This window comes from Gracilinanus agilis, chromosome 1, assembly GCF_016433145.1.
Source record: "Gracilinanus agilis isolate LMUSP501 chromosome 1, AgileGrace, whole genome shotgun sequence".
In the NCBI taxonomy this organism is placed as follows: Eukaryota; Metazoa; Chordata; class Mammalia; order Didelphimorphia; family Didelphidae; genus Gracilinanus; species Gracilinanus agilis.
Genome location: NC_058130.1, coordinates 378,678,192 through 378,696,326, shown reverse-complemented (window position 1 = coordinate 378,696,326; position 18,135 = coordinate 378,678,192). Strand labels below are relative to the sequence as shown.

Genomic DNA, 18,135 nt, shown 5'->3' with positions numbered 1-18,135 from the left:
TTCTCTAAGACTATAAATCACAGAAGAACTGTTGACCTTCATTAATGGAAGAACATTTCCTATACCAGCCAATAAAATACCAGTTCCATAAAAAAACAACAGTAGTAGCAGAAGCAGCAGCAGCAACTCACATGTATTAAGCCCTGTTTTTGGAGACAACTAAGTGGTGCAGTGACACATGGCTGGACTCAGAGTTAGCAAGTCTTGAATTTGCATCCTCCTGCCTCCGACATTTGCTAGTTATATAACCCTAGGCAAATCACTTACTATCTCTTAGGTTCAGTTTCCCCATCTTTATAATGAAGATAATAGTGGGCAGCTAGGTAGCACGGTGTATAGATATAGAGTGCCAAGCCTACACTTGGGAGGTTCTAGATTCAAATTAGATACTTCTTAGCTGTGTGACCCTGGGCAAGTTACTTAACCCTGATTGCTGAGCCCTTGAAACTCTTCTGTCTTAGAACTGATACTAAGACAAAAGGTAAGGGTTTTTTTCTTTAAAAGAGGATAGTACCTCATGAATTAACAAGTGTAAGGTGCTTTGCAAACTTAAAGTCCTACATAAATCTTAGCTATTATTATTATTAAAGCTATTATTAACTATTAAGATGTTATTAAATAATATTTATTTATTTTAAAATAGTAAATATTAAAGTTATTATCATTAAAATTATTTCCTAATGATAACCTTGTACAAGTATTATTCTCATTTTACAGATGAGGAAACTGAATTTCCAAGAGGGTCAGTGAATTGCTCAGGGCCACACAATTAGTAAAAATGGTAAAACTAAAATTTGAACTTTTGATTTTTGGTGTCTCCAGTCAGTGAAAAAGAACATATTCTTCTGGGGGCCTTGCCTAAGTGGTCAATAGACTGGGATTTGAGCCAAGCTGTTTTACACGCAAGGGATTTAACCTCTGCGTGGGCCACCAGGGGCTGAGGATTCCTGGCACTTTGTTTTGACCCTGTAGAATTCCTTTGTATCTCCAGGGTGATCTGGCACTGGAGAGAACAGTTTGTTTTGTCTTTAGTGTGATTTGCCTTCCCCCAAGAGATAATATAATGTTCGCCTGACCAGGGAATATTTATTTCCTGTCATTTAAGTGGATACTGACCCATATCCAGCTGTCCGGCCAAGCTCAGACAGTTCTACATCAGTACGACAGGGAGAACGTGGGTCTTTTTCACAATTGTCTTCATCCGAAAAATCTCCACAGTCATTGTCAACATTACACAGAAGCCGCTTTTTAATGCATCTACCTAAATCAGAAACAATAATGACCTGATGTGGTATGTGATGATTTATCTTAACCAAAGTAGGATAAAATATTCCTTGATTCTTTATCATTTGAGGATGCCATCTGTATCTCACTGAGGGAGACCATAAAGACTTTTATCTGCTATGGCATCATTATCATGCCCAGGCACACACTGTCCTCCCTCTCCCTTTTTCTTTCCCTCATCCCTTTCCTCTTCTTCTTCCTCACCTCTCTCTTCCTCTCCCTCCCTTTCTCTCCCCCCACCCCATACACATACTCACTGCACTCAGAAGACATGCAATGTCTCCTATTGATAAAGATGAGGGACAGCACAAATAAGCTTGAACTCTTTGGATGAGATCAATCAAAGGACTTCTCAAAGTTCTAGTTAAACTAGGAGTTTCATTTCTTTCACTTGTGCACAAACGGAACTTACAGAATAATTTGTGCCCAAGAATGTCAGCTAAAGTAATTTACCCTATACTTGTGAGTTAAACTGATAGATGCAATACCTGTTTCACATTTAAAATCATTTCCACAGTCATGTTCTTCATCACCACAGATTTTAAAAGGTTCACAGCTACGCCTGTCTCCCAAAGAATATAGGCACCTCTTCCCACCAAACTGGCCAAAGGCCTCAATGGTCCGTGAGCGATACTGTTTAAAAAAAAAAAAAAAAAAAAGTTGGTTGATCTTTGAAAAAATGCAGTTGTAAATACCAAAAAGCCATTCATACAACTGGCTGTCAATGGAAAACAATGTTCAATGACCAATGTGAAATAGGAAGAAAGCAGCCAGAAATGAGCTTTGAAAAAATTAATTTCATGTTGTATGTACTGAACAATTTTGGGGAGGGATATCATAAGGTTTCTTCTGGATATCATATTGCTTTCTACCTTTTCCATTGGAGTTCCACAGTGAAGAAATAGTCCAGTAAACTCAAATTACCCTCTGCCTTTTGAGTCTGTGACATAGAAGAACTAGTTGGTATCCCTATATTAGACTGAAAAGAAAAAGAAACCTCCTGCCAGAGTGAGACTGTATAGCAGAGTCAGTCATTGTCATTTCAGGAAGATAAATGTCTCTTAGCAAGTTGTAAGAGTGATATCAGCTCCATAGGAGGTGTCTTGGTCAAAAAAAAAAAAAAAGGTGTTCCCCCAATTATCTTGGAAATACTTGATTACTTTTTAATTAACTACTGAAATTTTAAAAGGTAATCATTTTTTAAAATACATTTTTATTTATATCTTTTTCCTTTCACCATTGTATGATACTCTTGTTTATCCCTTTCCATTTTCTTAAAATTGAAATTACATGTAATCTGCTAATCATAAACTTCTTGTTGTATAGCATGTTTTAGATCAACCTTAGTTTAATTTAATTATAATATTTTGCATTGGATTTTGCATTACTTTGAACAAAACATTCATGGAACTATAATCAAAAAAATTTTTTTTCAGTAAGAAAATTCAGGCCTTTCATACTTATTGTTATAAGTAATAAATTAGTTTTCAATCATTAAATCTAATGTAGCAGGAGTAGTTATGGGAATCCCCTGGAACTAGAATGCACTTGGGCTGCTTTCTGAGGGAAATACTCTTTGTAGGATGAAACAAGAAAATCTTTATTGTTCCCTAGTAATTAGGAATGTTCTAAAGATGTTTGGTGACCAATAAGATGATAGACTATGGTTGAAAGGAATTTCTATGGTCATCAAAAGGACTGAAGAGAATAAATTTCCCCCCTTTTGGTATTCTTTTCCAGTGTTTTCTTTCCCTTTGACTTTTAGCAGTCAAATAATGAATAAAAGTGTTTTTTAAAAAACCTTTACCTTCTATTGTAGAATCGATATTAAGGATCAGTTCCGAGGCAGAAGAGCCATAAGGGCTAGGCAACTGTGATTAAATGACTTGTTCAGGGTTCCAAATCTAAGAAGTGTCTGAGACCATATTTGAATCCAAGACCGCCTGCCTCTAGGTCTGGATTGCTAGCCACAAAGCCTCCTAGCTTCCCCAATAAAAGGATTTATCAAGTGTCTATTATGTTTCAGGGACTGTGCTAGGGCACAGGGCTAGAAGTACAAAGAATAAAATCATCCCTATTTATAATGAGCATGCTTTCTAATGGGAAAGAAAACAATAAATATATGAGTACATACAGCATAAATACAAAGTGAATAAATGCAAACATATACAAAAATATATACATAGTAGTTAAATATAAGGTGGTTTGAGAACAAGGGTACCAATAGTTCAGGGAATCAGGAAAAGATGATTGCAGAAGGTGATACCTGAGCTGCAACTTGAAAAAAGGGACTCTGGAAGGCAAAAGTGATAAGGAGGGCATTTCAGGGATGTGGAGTTGACCAGGGGAATAGCACAGAGAATGGAAATGGGCTGTTGTGGGTGTGTAACACCGAGGTCAGTTTGGCTGGACTGCAGAGAATTCTAACCTGGAATAATGCCCAATGAAGCTGGCAAGATAGATTGAGGCCAGGTTGTGTAGGGTTTTAAAATCAAGGCAGAAGAGTTTAAATTTGACCCTAGGGGTAATGGGAAGCCACAAGAGCTGTTAGAGAAGGGTGGTTATATGATCTGATCTGCACTTTTAAAGACATTTACTTGGCAACAAGATAAACTAGAGATAGAGGTGTGCTGAAGCCAGCTGCTACTACTGAGTGTTAACTGTTCTATTTTCAATGTGAGAATGAACATCTCAAAAATCAGCAAATGCTACAAATTAGGGCTTCGTTGTTTTGTAGATTTTTAGAATTGAGAATGATTAAGGGGGGCAGCTAGGTGGCTCAGTGGATAGAGAGTCAGCTCTGGAGTCAAGAGGTCCTGGATTCAAATCTGTCTCAAGACACTTTCTATTTTTGTGACCCTGGGCAAGTCATTTTATACACATTGCTTACTTCTTACCACTCTTCTTCCTTAGAACCAATACACAGTATTGATTTTAAGTTGGAAGATAAGGGTTTAGAAGAAAAAAGAAGGAAGCGATTGAGAAAATATTAACAAAGCAAATTAAACTGAAAAGTGTATAGTGTATAAATTCCTTCTCATCCCCTCCCCAGAGAGCTGGTTGTTAAATATTTACCAGCATGGCTGTGGATGGAAAGGATTTCTTTCCACTTTTTCTTCCTATCCCTAACCTCAACAGTAACCATGGCTTGAACAAGAACATGGCAATGGAAACATGTGCTTGTCTCATCAGGTCTAATGCTGGAATTTTTATATTTTCTTTAGTTCTCAAGCAAACCTATGGATCTTTTTGGGGGGTGCAGCTTCCAAGGTAAAGGGAATAAACAACCATCCAATTACTGACATATCACTTGCCTTTGCCAGAAAGGAACTTGCCATTCACATTTTAGGGAAACCCTAGACACAAACTACACTTGAGTTTTGTTTTTAGAAATTTCTTGGGGGTTTTTTGGGAGTGGGATCAGAAATAGAAATAGAAACCTCAAGAACTTTTGTGGAGTCCAACCTGAACCCCAAGATCCAACATGGTCTAGGTAAGTTCAGAGTCCTTGGGGGACCAGAAGTTATACTAATATACAAAAATAATTACATTTATATATTTAACATCATTAGTTATTTTACTTATCTGAAGTTTTAATCTGGAGAGATTATGCTTTGTTTTTCCTCTTTTTTCCTCCTTTTAAAAATATGCATTGTGTGAAACAGTTTTTAAAAAATAGTAAATATAGATATTTAATTGGGTTTTTTTGCTTTGGTTGTGATATATTTTTTCCTCTAATTTTATTTTCTGCCAGTTAGAAGACATAACATGCTTTATCTTTCATGTATATAAATATTCATTTTAATTAAGCTTAATAACAAGTTAAAGAATCTTGTTATCATTGTTAATCTCTTGATGTTCAGTGATTTTGGATTTTCTCACCTATTGTTGGTAGAGATACCTTCTGTTGTGGATTTTTGCTGTTAAATTCATTGAGCTCTTTTTAGTCTTTAGAGTAAATTTCTTGGGGAAGCAAGTGATACAGTGAAAAGAGCTCTAGCTTTAAAATCAAAGGGCCTGGTTGTTCAAACTCTATCTCTACTACTTATTAATCTGAGTGACTGGGTAAATCCCTTAACTTCCTCTGGCCTCATTTTCCTCATCTGCAAAATAAGGATTGGCTTGGATTGCCTTCAAGGCTTCTTCAATCCTTCAACTTTGGTTTAAAAAGTGTGGCTACATTTTCAAGGAATGCACTTTCTCTGTTGAATCTTTTTTTTTTTTTTTTAAGATATTTTCATCCATCTTTGACATCTTTCCATTTTTGTTATTAAAAGTGTGATATTCCAACTTATGCTTATATAAGTGTAAGGGTAATTTCTTCACTCCTTGATGCCTGGAGATATTTTTGTGATTCTTCTTTTCTTTCTAGTCTCATGATTACGTGCTTTTGAGTGATTGTTAGGACTCCTTCCTGACTTCTTATATATTCTTTCTCCATATAGAGCAGTGATTCCAAAGTGGGCGCTACTGCCCCCTGGTGGGTGCTGCAGCAATCCAGTGGGGCGGTGATGGACACACTTTTTTTTGTATTACATTCTATTCTGAGTTCAATAAATAGTTTCATAATTTCCAGGGGGCGCTAAGTAATATTTTTTCTGGAAAGGGGGCAGTAAGCCAAAAAAGTTTGGGAACCACTGATATAGAGTATTGGCTGGAGTAGTCTCTTGTGGAACATAAAAAAAAATTAATTGCTTAAAAACAATGTCTAGCTTTTTTTCCTCAAATTGATTTTGTCCTGTTTATCATTTTAGTTGCCTTTTGAGGTGCTTTCCTGTTGCTTTCTGGGTTTGTTCTTCAATTTTTAAATTTATTTTTAGTTTTCTATTGATCTTTGCTTGATTTTTGTTGATTCTATTACTTGTGGTTTCCATAGATGTTTTAGACTTTTGATGTCAGTTTTTCTAGTTGTTGGACTATCTATTTTTGTGTTTAACTATTTTTTAAAAATTCCTTGAACATGTTTATTGTACAGTTTACTTTTCTCTTGTCACTTCTTGTCTCATAGCAATTGATGTTTCAATCAGGGTTTCTAAAGGAATTTTGACCCTTAGGTATTTTCCTTGAAGAATTTTTTTTTTTTTTAATTGAATTTCAAGTTTTCTTTGAATTACTACTCATTTTTTTCTCTTCCGAAGTAGGAGTAATAAGTGTCCTACATGAGCTGTGAGTTTACTATAGAGTACTAGCAATCCCACTAGGGCAGTGATGGCGAATCTTTTAGAGATGGAGAGCTAGGTCCCACCCCCACGTCCCCCCTTTACCTCACAGAGGGGAGAGAAGAAGCACTCACATTGGGCTGCTGGGCAGAAAGGTGGGTGAAGTGAGGAATATCCTCAGCAAGTGTAGAGAGGGGGGAGGGGAGTGGCCTGAGCACTCTGCTCCCATTGGGTGGCTGGGCAGAGGGGAGGGGGATATGAAAAAATGTCATCAGGTGTGGTGGAGAAGGGGAGTGGAGCAACTCTTGCCCAAGTCCCTCTGCCTTTCTAGTAACAAATGGGGAGGAGAGGAGGGCAGCTGCCCACAGAGAGAGCTCTGCATGCCATCTTTGGCATCTGTGCCATAGGTTTGCCATCACTGCACTAGAGTGTGGGAGAAGGTTTACTCCTTCCCTGTGCTCTGGTTGTTAGGTAGAAGAGGGACAAGTAATCCCCTCTTCTTTGAGGGGAAGTAGAGAAAGGAAAGAATTATCCAGATGTTAGGGCAGGGAATACTGTAGAAAAATGGGGTCCCAGGAGAAGCCTGGCCGTAGTCCTCTGGCATCTATCTGGGATGAAGGTCTAGGCTGTAGATTTGTCCTTAGCCCTCTATTTGCCCTTCCCTAAGGGTAGAAGTAGAACTGGACCAAAGGGAAACTATTTTCTGTTCCATCTAAGAAGATGTAGATTTGTCTTTAGCCCTCTATATGCCCTTCCCTAAGGGTAGATGTAGAACAGGACCAAAGGGAAACTATTTTCTGTCCCATCTAAGAAAGGGACAGAAGTGAGCCTATCTCATAGGGGTCCCGGTAGCTTCAGTCTTGGGCCATTTTGAGACAGTGGGAGTTTAAGTAAGAGTTTCTGGCTTCCTGGACTGAATTGGGACAAAGAAGACTGGAAGTTTCCTCAGGCTTGGCCATCAAGAAGCCTCATTGGTGCAAGTTTGGTGAATGGATGAAGGACTACTCATCACTACACAAAGGCCTGGCTACACTGGGAAAGAAGCTGAAAGCACCTGGGACTTTTTGGGGGGCTTCCTGGATCCTGAGTAAAAGCAAGGTAGAGATTGGCTTTTGGCTCATGTTGGGTTGGTCAAGGAGGCCATATTCTTGGGCTCTTTTGGTTGGCCTAACCCATAGTATCTTTGTGCCTAAAAACCTGTGGAGGTCAGGTCAGGGTGAATTAGGGTGGAAAATGGACCCAATACCTAATCAGCTAGAAAGAAGGAATAGAGTAGGGTGTGTTGGTTGGGCCCCAGGTCTAGGCAGGTCCCCCTTCCAAGCCTCCAAGGCTACCATATGACTCCTGTGGCAGCAGTTACAGTATTTCCTGTCTTTTCTCTCACTTTATAGGGTGATATTTTCTTGCTGAGATTTGGTGACAGTTCGTGTTTGACGAGGTGAAGGAGTCCCTTCCAGTTCCTCTAGTTTTCTTACTATTTTGTTATCTTAATCTGGACTCCATGCAATTTCTTATTTAAACAAAGGGAGAATACCTACATTCACGAAGACCTGAGTTTTCCGGTATTAGAATTAGTGCATTTATTTAAAAAGTGGATCTCATTGCATTTCCCCCTACTTCACAAAGATTTACACCCTCAGGGACTGTCTACTTTGCCCTAGTCCCAGAAAGAAACATCAAGTCCTTTTTCCTGAGATGCCAACCCCTGAAACCCCTTTCATGGATGCTGAAGTAAAATAAAGGTCTTTGTCTTACCATTTCCTTTTGACAAGGATCACATGAAGACCATTGACTCCAGGAGCTCAACCTACAGTCTATAGGAGCAGGGGCCTCAATTTCTCTTCGTAGCCTATTTGAAGCAGTTTCTGAAAGGCTGGCAAAAAAGAACATGTATATGTAATATCACAAAGTGCAAGTGGAGCATTTTCCTTTTTCTTTTTTCTCAACCCTTACATCTAGGAATCAATACTCTGCATTGGTTCCAAGGCAGAAGAGAGGTAAAGGCTAGGCAATGGGGTTTAAGTGACTTGCATAGGGCCACATAGCTAGGAAGCATCTGAGGTCAGATTTGAATCCAGGACCTCTTAACTCTGGGCCTGGCTCTCAATCCACTGAACCACATAGCTGCCCCTTGAATGAGGTGGTTTTAACTTTATAATATGTTTTCAAGTCTATATCCAGTTTCTCTCTTTTTTTCCTTTTCTGTACATATTAGTATCATGTTTTACATGTAGGAATGTTCATTGTTTGTTGATTTGAATCGAATTGACTGGAAGTCAGTTTAGCAAGGTTCTCTTCCCTGATAAATGTGGGATTCACCTCAGAAGTAACATGAAATAATGGGCAAATTCCTTAAACTTTTTGGGACTCATTTTTAATTTAATAAAATTGATGATTCAATCATACATACCAACTAGATGCATATACACACATACACATACTAAAAATATAATTCCTCTTTAGTATTCATGGGTCCTCTTAAGATACTGATAATTACTCATTTCTTCTTTCTTTGATTTCTATGATATTGTACTTTCTTCTTCTTGTCTTCCTCTTCATCACCTTATTCTCCGACAATTGTAATATCCTTCTGGTTGATCTTCCTCTGTCTCAAGTTTCTTCCACTTCCCATCCTATTTTTCCTCTAATCAACTGCCAAAGTGATCTTCCTAACGTGCTTTTCTGAACATATCACATTCCCCTATTCAATAAACACCAGCAGCTAGCTACCTATTGCCTCCAAGATCATATATACCATTTTCAGCATGACTTTTAAAACCTGTTTCAAAGTTGTCTTTTCCTATCTTATTTGTTTTCTTAGCCTTGATTCCTCTTCACAGTCATGATGATTCAGCAGCACTGGCCTTCTTCCATCAGTCAATTAATGATCAATCAATAAACTGTGAAGTACCTACTATATGTTGGACACTGTGCTAAACAGTAGAGATTCAAAAAGATGCAAAAGACAGTATCTGCTCTCAAGGAGCCCACAAGATAATGGGGAAGACAAATATGGACAAATAAGCTATGTATAGGCTAGATATGAAAGAATTAAGAGAGAAGGCACTAGAGTCAGTTGGGGTTTGGAAAGGCTTGCTGTAGAAGATAAAATTGTTAATTGGCACTTAAAGTAAGCCAAAGAGGTATTCCTTGCATACAACATTCCATCTTTTGAATCTAGATCTTTTCACTGTCTATATCCCATGCCTAGAATGTTCTCTCTTCTCGGCTCTGCTTATTAACTTCACAGGTTTCCTTTAAGATTTAACTAAAACATGATTTTCTCCAAAATATCTTTTTCTGTTTTCCACTGTTAATGTCTTCTCCATAAGAATACTTTCCATGTATCCTGTACATATTGTATTTATATGTAGTTATTTGTTCATTGTCTATCTCATTGGGATGTGAAGTTCTTGAGCACCACAGAGGTTTTTCTCTTTCTTTGTATTCCTAGCACTCAATACCATGTCTGGCACAAAGAAAGCATTATAATAAAATGCTTTTTGACTGGCTGAATTAAGTCCAATGTAACTGTACAATATCCCTAAACTTTCTCATTATAAGAAAAAAATTGCTATCGGGGTACCTCTGATTATTAGGAAGTTGTCTCTTACAATTTATATCCTTTGTGCCAATTTTCGTCCTCTGAATCTGTAGAATGTCTGATCTCTCCTTTACGTGGCATTCCTTTATGTATTTGAATACAGCCAAATGTACAGAATACATTTGAATACAGAATCCTACTCCCCTTATTGGGGCAAACATTCCCAATTCTTTCATTAGTACTTATTATGTTATGAATGTTAGTTCTCTCACTATCTAGTTTATTCTCCTTTGTTTACTACTTTTCTTGGTCCAAGGACTCTGGGATCTTGAGAGAAGGTACATGTAGGGAAAGTGACCAGAAATGAAACGTTTTCTGGGGGAAGCCAGGTCTCCCACGAATATAAGATGAAAAGAGTATAAGAAGATTAATTCTAAAAAGAAGGGAAGTTTGTGACAGGAAAACAACAACAACAACAACAACAACAAAGAAGTGTTCCAAAGGGCAGAATGGAAGGGAAGAGACCAAACTTGGATTTAGGAAGCAAGGACTGAGTTGGAAATGGTAGAAATTATTCCTTTTTCATCCTAGAGGCAATAGGAAGCCAGTGAAATTTCCTGAGCAGGAGAGTAACATGGTCAAACTGTCCATTAGAAATATCATTTGGCAGCTATGTGAATTATGAAATTGAGAGAAGTAAGCCTAGATGCAGGAAGACCAATTAAGAGATTATTGTAATAGTCCAAGGCTGAGGTAATAAGGGTCTGAACTAGGGTGGGTCATGATATAAGTAGAGAAAAGGGGATGGACAAGGGAGATATTAGGCAGGTGAAATTGACAATATTTGGCAACTGATTGGCTATAGTGCATGGAAGAATATGAAAAATGGAGAATAAACCTAGGTAACTAGAAGAATGGTAGCTTCTATATTCAACAAAAATATGACATTTGATCCAAATTGCTCATTTTCTGTTCTCCAAACTTGGTGTTCCATCCCTCACCTCTGTACCTTTGTCTAGATTTAACTCATGTTTTTTATCCTGTGCATAGACCTAAGGTTTTACCTAACCCTAATCCATCTTTGTCTGATAATCTTATTTTCCTTAAAGATTCTTTTAAGGTGTCATCTACTATAGGAAGCCTTTGCCAACTTGTCCCTTGTGATTACTGCTGTTGCCCTCTTTTAATTAGCTAGCAATTTACTTATCCATGCTGTGTTCTCGAATAGAACCTAACTCCTTGACTGCAGGGATGGGATTTCATTTTTTGCTTTGTATTTTCAGTACATAGTACAGTAATATATACTTTCTTTTTTTTTTTTTTTAATAAACCCTTACCTTCCATCTTGGAGTGAATACTGTGTATTGGCTCCAAGGCAGAAGAGTGGTGAGGGCTAAGTAATGGGGGTCAAGTGACTTGCCCAGGGTCACACAGCTGGGAAGTGTCTGAGGCCAGATTTGAACCTAGGACCTCCCATCTCTAGGCCTGGTTCTCAATCCACTGAGCTACCCAGCTGCCCCCACTTTCAAACATTTTTGAATTAGATTGAATGAGGGTTTATAAGCACAAAGAATGTGAGTTAAAAAAAAAAACAAAACACCTGAATGTACTCCACAAATGTTAAAAAGATTAGTACTCATGTATCTTCCCCATTTCTTCCTCTCCTTCCAGATCCCCTCTCTAGTGAACTCATATCTCATCTGGCAAAAATTCTCTTTGCTTTCTTCAAGTTTTTCCATATGTAAATCATTCACCACCTGCTTATCTCCCTGCTGTGCTGTTCGGGTGAATGAAGAAGTATTTGTAAAATACTTTTGCTATCCTGAAAGGAAATGTGCTAATCAAGTACAAATTATTCTTGAAATATTTAAATCTCAGCTGGAAAATCATTGCTGAGATCAAAGTGATGTGCATCAACACAGGAGGTAAATGGACCTCTTAGTAATGCATCACAGAGGGAGAAAATGTTATTGATGGGTGCTCTACCATCATAAGCTTCCTTGAAGGAGGAGAGGAAGTGGGGGGGGGGGGAGAGCTATAGCTCTCCCCTCCAATAGAAGCAAAAGATGAATTTTTCTCTCTTATTAGAACCTGACCAAGAGGTAGACCCAGGGAGAAAATCTGTTGCATTGTGATGGAGCTAGAAGTGACCTCAGAAGTCATCTAGTCCAACTCCCTCATTTGGAAAAGGAGGAAAAGGCTGAAAGAGGCTAAGTGATTTTCACAAGATTACATAGGTTGCTACAGGTTATAGTATGTGTTTGAATCAAGATATGAAGCTTAGTTTTCTGACTGGATGCACACTACTCTTTTCAAACTGTACCCCAGTGATAGCCAGTGAAAGAATTTAGTTCTGTGTGGACAAAATTCAATTCAATCAAATTCAGATTCAACAAGTAGTGGTGAACTATGGGGAAACGAGGTGGCACAGTAGATAGAATGCTAGTCCTGGAGTCAAGAAGCCTCATCTTCCTGAGATCCTTATTAATTGTGTGACCCGGGGCAAGTCACTTAATTTGTTTGCCTCAGGTTCCTCATCTATAAAACAAGCTGGGGAAAGAAATGGCAAACCATTCCAGGATCTTTTTCAAGAAGATTCCAGATGTGGCAAAGTAATTTAATTTACTGACCAAAAAAAAAAAAAAAAGGAAAACTCTAGATGGGGTCACAAAGAGTCAGATATGACTAAACAACAAGGACAACAAAATAGGCAGCTATGCTGAATAATGGATAGAGTGCCTGGCCTGGAGTCAGGAAGACCTGAGTTCAAATCGAGCCTTGAACACTTACTAGGTGACCCCAGGCACATCTTGTAACCTCTGTTTGCCTCAGTAATCCTGAGCTGAAAAATGAGGATAGTAATGGCACCTATTTCCCAGAGTTGTTGTGAGTATCAAATGAAATAATATTTGTAAAGGATTTAATTTTAGCTAGTGCTTGACACATTGTAGACACTTAATAAATTCTTATTTCCTTGCTTCTTGTTATGTGCTAGATACTGTTGGGTGCTATACAAAGTTCTTTATAAGACATGGACCTGCCCCAAAGGAACTTCCATTCCAATAGGATGAATGAACACCAATACATATGATTAATACTGCATGATAGAAGAGTGAAATGTTATGGGCTTATAGGTAATGGGAGTGTTTGCTTCCACCTGAGGGTAGGGGAGTTGGGAGCAAATCCAAGAAATTTTCCTTGAAGAGGTTGTGTCTGAATGAAATCTTGCATTAGATGAGTTGGATTATTTTGACAAGTGGATATTAATTCCTCAGTATGGGGAGAAAATGTATCAAAAGCCTCCATTGGAACATAGGGTATACAGTGTAAATTCAATAAATGTTTGTTGAATTGTAATTACTATGGTGGCAACAATCAAACATTGGATCTTTGGATGGCTTTGGATGGCCGATTCAGAGCAATGACCATAGCTTTTCTATTTGTATGTGGGATATGTCCAACATAATTTTTTTTAATGGGATAAAGTCAAGTCCACAAGTATTTATCAAGTGCTTGCTTTGTGCCAGACACTATGTTAAGGCTGGGAAAACAAAGAAAATCTAAAGGAGTCCCTGCCCTCTTGAGTTTAGGGGACACAGCATGAAAACAAACAATAAATAGACCACATACAAGATAAACTGGAAACAACCTCAAAGGGAAAATATTAGCATCAAGGGAGACCAGGAAAGGATTCTTGGAGAAGTTAGGGCATTAGTTAAGATTTGAAGGAAATCTATAGGAAACTAAGTCAAGTTTATAAAAATGAAAGCCATTCCTTGGTTGGAGCCATTCCCTAGTTGCTAAATGCTCAAAGGATATGAACAGGCAGTTTTCAGAAGAGGAAATCAAAACTACCAATACTCCCAGAAAAAATGCTCTAAATCACCACAGATTAGAAAAATGCAAATTAAAACAACTCTGAGGTACCATCTCATACCTATCAGATTGGCTAACAGGACAAAAAGGAAAATAACAAATACTGAAGGGTAACTAGAAAAACATAAACTGTGGTGGAGTTGTGAACTAGTCTAACCATTCTGGAGAACAATTTGTAATTATGCCCAAAGGACTAGAAAACTGTGCATACCCTTTGACCTAGAAAATAATGGGTCTGTATTTGATCTCCAAGAGATCAAAGAAAAGGGAAAAGGACCTAAGCATACAACAATACTTATAACCTCTTTTTGTGGTGACAAAGAATTGGATATTGAAGGATTTCCCCTATCAATTGGGGAATGACTAAACAAGTTGAATGTGATTGTGATGGAAGCATTGTTTCAGAAAAACATGGGAAAACATATGAACTTATGCAATGGGAAGTGAGTAGAAGCAGGAGAACATTGTATATAGCAACAGCAATACTGTAATGATAATCGCTTGTGAAAGATTTATTCTGAACAAGACAGTAATTCAAAGGACCCATGATGAAGGCTATCCACTTCCTGAGAGAGAGCTGATGAACTCTGAATGCATATTGAAGTAGACTTAAAAAAAAAAAACCCAAAACATCTTTCTTTTTTTAATGTTTTACTTTGTATTTTATTTTTTTTTTTTTGGCAATACGGCTAATATGAAAACATGTTCTGCATGACTTCACATGTATAACTGATATCAAATTGCTTGCCTTCTCAAGAAAGGAGGAAACAAATTTGCAACTTGAAATTTTAAAAAATTATTAATTTTTTTGCACGTAACTGAGAAATATTGCCATTATCTCAAAAACTTAGAAAAGAATTTCAAGGAGAAGATAGTGATTGACAGTATCAAAGGCCACAGAGATGTCAAGCAGGATAAGGACTGAGAAAAGTCTGTTAGATTAGACAATTAAGAAACCATTGATGACTTTGGAGAGAGCAATTTTCAGATGAATGATGAAGTCTGAAGCCTGATTTCAGAGAGTTAAAAAGAGAATGAGAGAGAGGATCATATAATATTTTAGAAATGAAAGGAATCTTAAAACTTATGTAGTCTTCCCCCACTCCCCTTCATTATATGCACAATGAAGCTAAGACTCAGAGGGCTCAAGGGCTTTGCCAAGGTCACATTCCTACTAGTTGTCATAGTCCAGATTAGAACTCAGATCTCCTGATTCTTAGTCCAATGATTTTCCATTTCATGGACAGATTTAGAAACTATTTTCCTTTCTCCTCTTTAATATGATCTTATGAGGGGAAGAATAGGGTTACACTATTCTATTATAGGGCCAACTAGACAGTACAGAAGAGTTCTGAGTCTAAGAAAGACTCATCCCTGTGTTCAAATTTGACCTCAGACATTTCCTAGCTCTGTGATCCTGGGCAGGCCACTTTACTCTGTTTGTCTCAGTTTCCTCATCTGTAAAATGACCTAGAGAAGGAAATGGCAAACCACTCTAGTATCTTTCCCAAGAACAACCCAAGTGGGGTTACAAAGAATCAGACACAATTGAAAAATAATTGCACAAAACCACCACAAAGGAAACTAATTATATTGAAATACAGTAATAAAAAAAACCTTTTAAGTTCATAGTTGATAAATTAAGATCTCCTATAGATAGTTACTTAGGGGGGACAGAGAGGTAAGTTACATCATAGATTGTGTGAGAGGCAGGGCTAGGACCCAGACTTTCCTGGCTTCAAAGAAAACTTTCTCTTCACTACTCCATGCTGATTCTGACATTATTATTAGGGATATATACTAGGATATATATGCGTCTATATATGTATATTAATTCTTAATTTATTTTTAAACATAATAAAAGATCAGTAATAATGACCTTCTTCTTTCCTTTCTAGGTCTCCAAATAGGAGCCTATGGGCAATGGGAGGAAGCCAAAAAAAAAAAGCTTGGTGGTATAGCTTTTTGGGTCAGGAGAGCCAGGCTAAAGGGGCCTTCCCTCCTCCCCTGAACAGCTGAGTATGGCAAGCACCAACAGGGAAGGACTTCAAAGGCAGGGCAGTCTTCCCAGGGCATGCATGGGATCTCATGTCTGCTCAGCAGGGCACTGCACAGCCTGGAAACTGGACTGTTCAAATTGATTTTTCTTTTTCAGAAAGGGTCAAGGTAAATACATGAGGTTCAAATGATAGGGACTCCCCTCCCCTAACCTCTTCTCATAAGCAAGGTTCCTCAGCAAATGAAAATATTTTCCAAATGAAAAAATGCTTCGGGGGGGGGGGTTGAAGGGGAAAGGTGGAGCATGAATCATGTAACCATGTTAAAAATGAATATTAATAAATGTTAAAAAAAATGCTTCTTTGACATGGAGCAGAGAGGGCAGTAATTGAATGATAGAAAACTTCACTGTAACGGTTAAGAAAAGGATATGGAAAAAAGGGATACATTTTTTTTCACATAGCAGAGAGAAAAAAAGACCACCTCTCATTGGGCATCTCTATATGCATTGGAACTTCCCAATAACACAATTCTTTATGGAATAGAATTTGGTAGGAGGGAGACCCATTTTGAATTCTAGTTAAGAAGGTTCATTAAAATCTTCAAAGCTTGGAGATGGGATTGTTTCAAATCTGACCTCAGACACTTCCTAGCTGTGTGACCAGGGCAAGTCACATAACCCCCATTGCCTAGGAATGCCTTGGAACCAATACATAGTACTGATTCTAAGATGGAAAGGAAGGGTTAAAAAAATGGAATGGTAGACCCAGCCACAGGCACAAATTGATCTGTGGTCAATGGTGACCACTTACACCTTGATGAAAGAGGGCTTACTTCCAATGCCACCTCTTCCTAGAAGCCTTCCTTGATCTCCCTAGATGGAATAATTTTTTTCTCTCTCCAATCTCAAATTGCATTTGGTTGGGACTTCTCTGATGCACTTACAAAATTTTGTGTGACGTTTCCTTATTTGTGTTGTTTATTTCCCTATTAGATTATAAAACCCACAAGGAGGTAGGGAGGTAGCTCAGTGGATACACACTGGGCTTGGGGTCAAAAAGACTTGAATTTAAATCTGGCCTCGGACATATACTAGCTGTGTGACCCTGGGCAAACCATTTTACCTCTGTTTGCCTCAGCTTCTTCAATCTGTAAAATGGGGACAATAACAGCAACTATCTGCCAAGATTGTTGTGAAGATTAAATGAGATACTTGTAAAGTGTTTAGCATGGTGCCAGGCACATAGAAAATGGCACACTGGAAATATTAGCTGTTGTTATTATTATTATTTCTCTTGGGGACCTAAGAATAGAATGCTTAATGAGTGTTTGAATGTTGTTGAGAGCTTTGACAGGTAATGTATACAGTAGATTCAAGTAGAAGTACAGCAATACCACTACTACGTCTGTGCCCCAAAGAGAACAAAGATAAGGGAAAAGGACCTATTTGTACAAAAATATTTACAGCAGCCCTTTTTCTGGTGACAAAGACCAGGAAACTAAAGTGATGTCCATCAACTGGAAATGGCTGAACAAGTTGTGGTATATGATTGTGATGGAATACTATTGTGCCATAAGAAATGATGAGAAGAAGATGATCACAAAAAACCATGGAAAGGGAGCAGCTGGGTGGCTCAGTGCATTGAGAACCAGGCCTAGAGATGGGAGGTCCTAGGATCAAATCTGGCCTCAGACACTTCCTAGCTGTGTGACCCTGGGCAAGTCACTTGACCCCCCATTGCCTAGTCCTTACCACTCTACTGCCTTGGAGCCAATACACAGTATTGACTCCAAGATGGAAGGTAAAGGTTTAAAAAAAAATCCTGGAAAGACTTATACGGAGTGATGTAAAGTGAAGTGAGAGGAATCAGAACATTGCACACAGGGACAACAATAATGTATGATGGTCAGCTGTGAATAACTTCAAACTGTTATCAGCAATACAAGGATCCAGAACAACTCCAAGGGACTCATGAGGGAAAAGGCTACCCACTGTTATAGAAGGAACTGGCAGAGTCTGAATATAGATTGAAGCACACTATTTTTTACAATATTCTGAGTTTTTCTTTATGAGTCTTCTTTCACAACACGATGATGGAAATATGCATTGTATAATAACACATGTATGATCTATATCATATCACCTCCCATCTTGGGGAAGCACCAGGGTGCAAGGAGAAAGAAATCATGGTTCACAAAATTTCAGAAAACAGTTGTCAAAAATTGTACTGATATAATCTGGGAAAAAGTGTAGAAACTTAAAAAAAATGAATT

At 38.0% G+C, this 18,135-nt stretch overlaps 1 protein-coding gene across 2 annotated transcripts in view; it reads right to left on the bottom strand.

The window, feature by feature from the left end:
- The window catches only part of C9 (complement C9), a 67,442-nt gene extending 58,964 nt beyond the window's left edge, over positions 1–8,478 (bottom strand). For both annotated transcript variants that reach the window (XM_044664207.1, XM_044664215.1), the window contains exons 1-3: positions 8,199–8,478; positions 1,773–1,917; positions 1,117–1,261 (exon numbers count right to left, since the gene is read on the bottom strand). In XM_044664207.1, the coding sequence (XP_044520142.1) occupies positions 1,117–1,261; positions 1,773–1,917; positions 8,199–8,333 (425 nt within the window). In that variant the 5' untranslated portion in view covers positions 8,334–8,478. The remainder of the gene's footprint in view (positions 1–1,116; positions 1,262–1,772; positions 1,918–8,198) is intronic.
- Between the last annotated feature and the right edge of the window lie 9,657 nt (positions 8,479–18,135).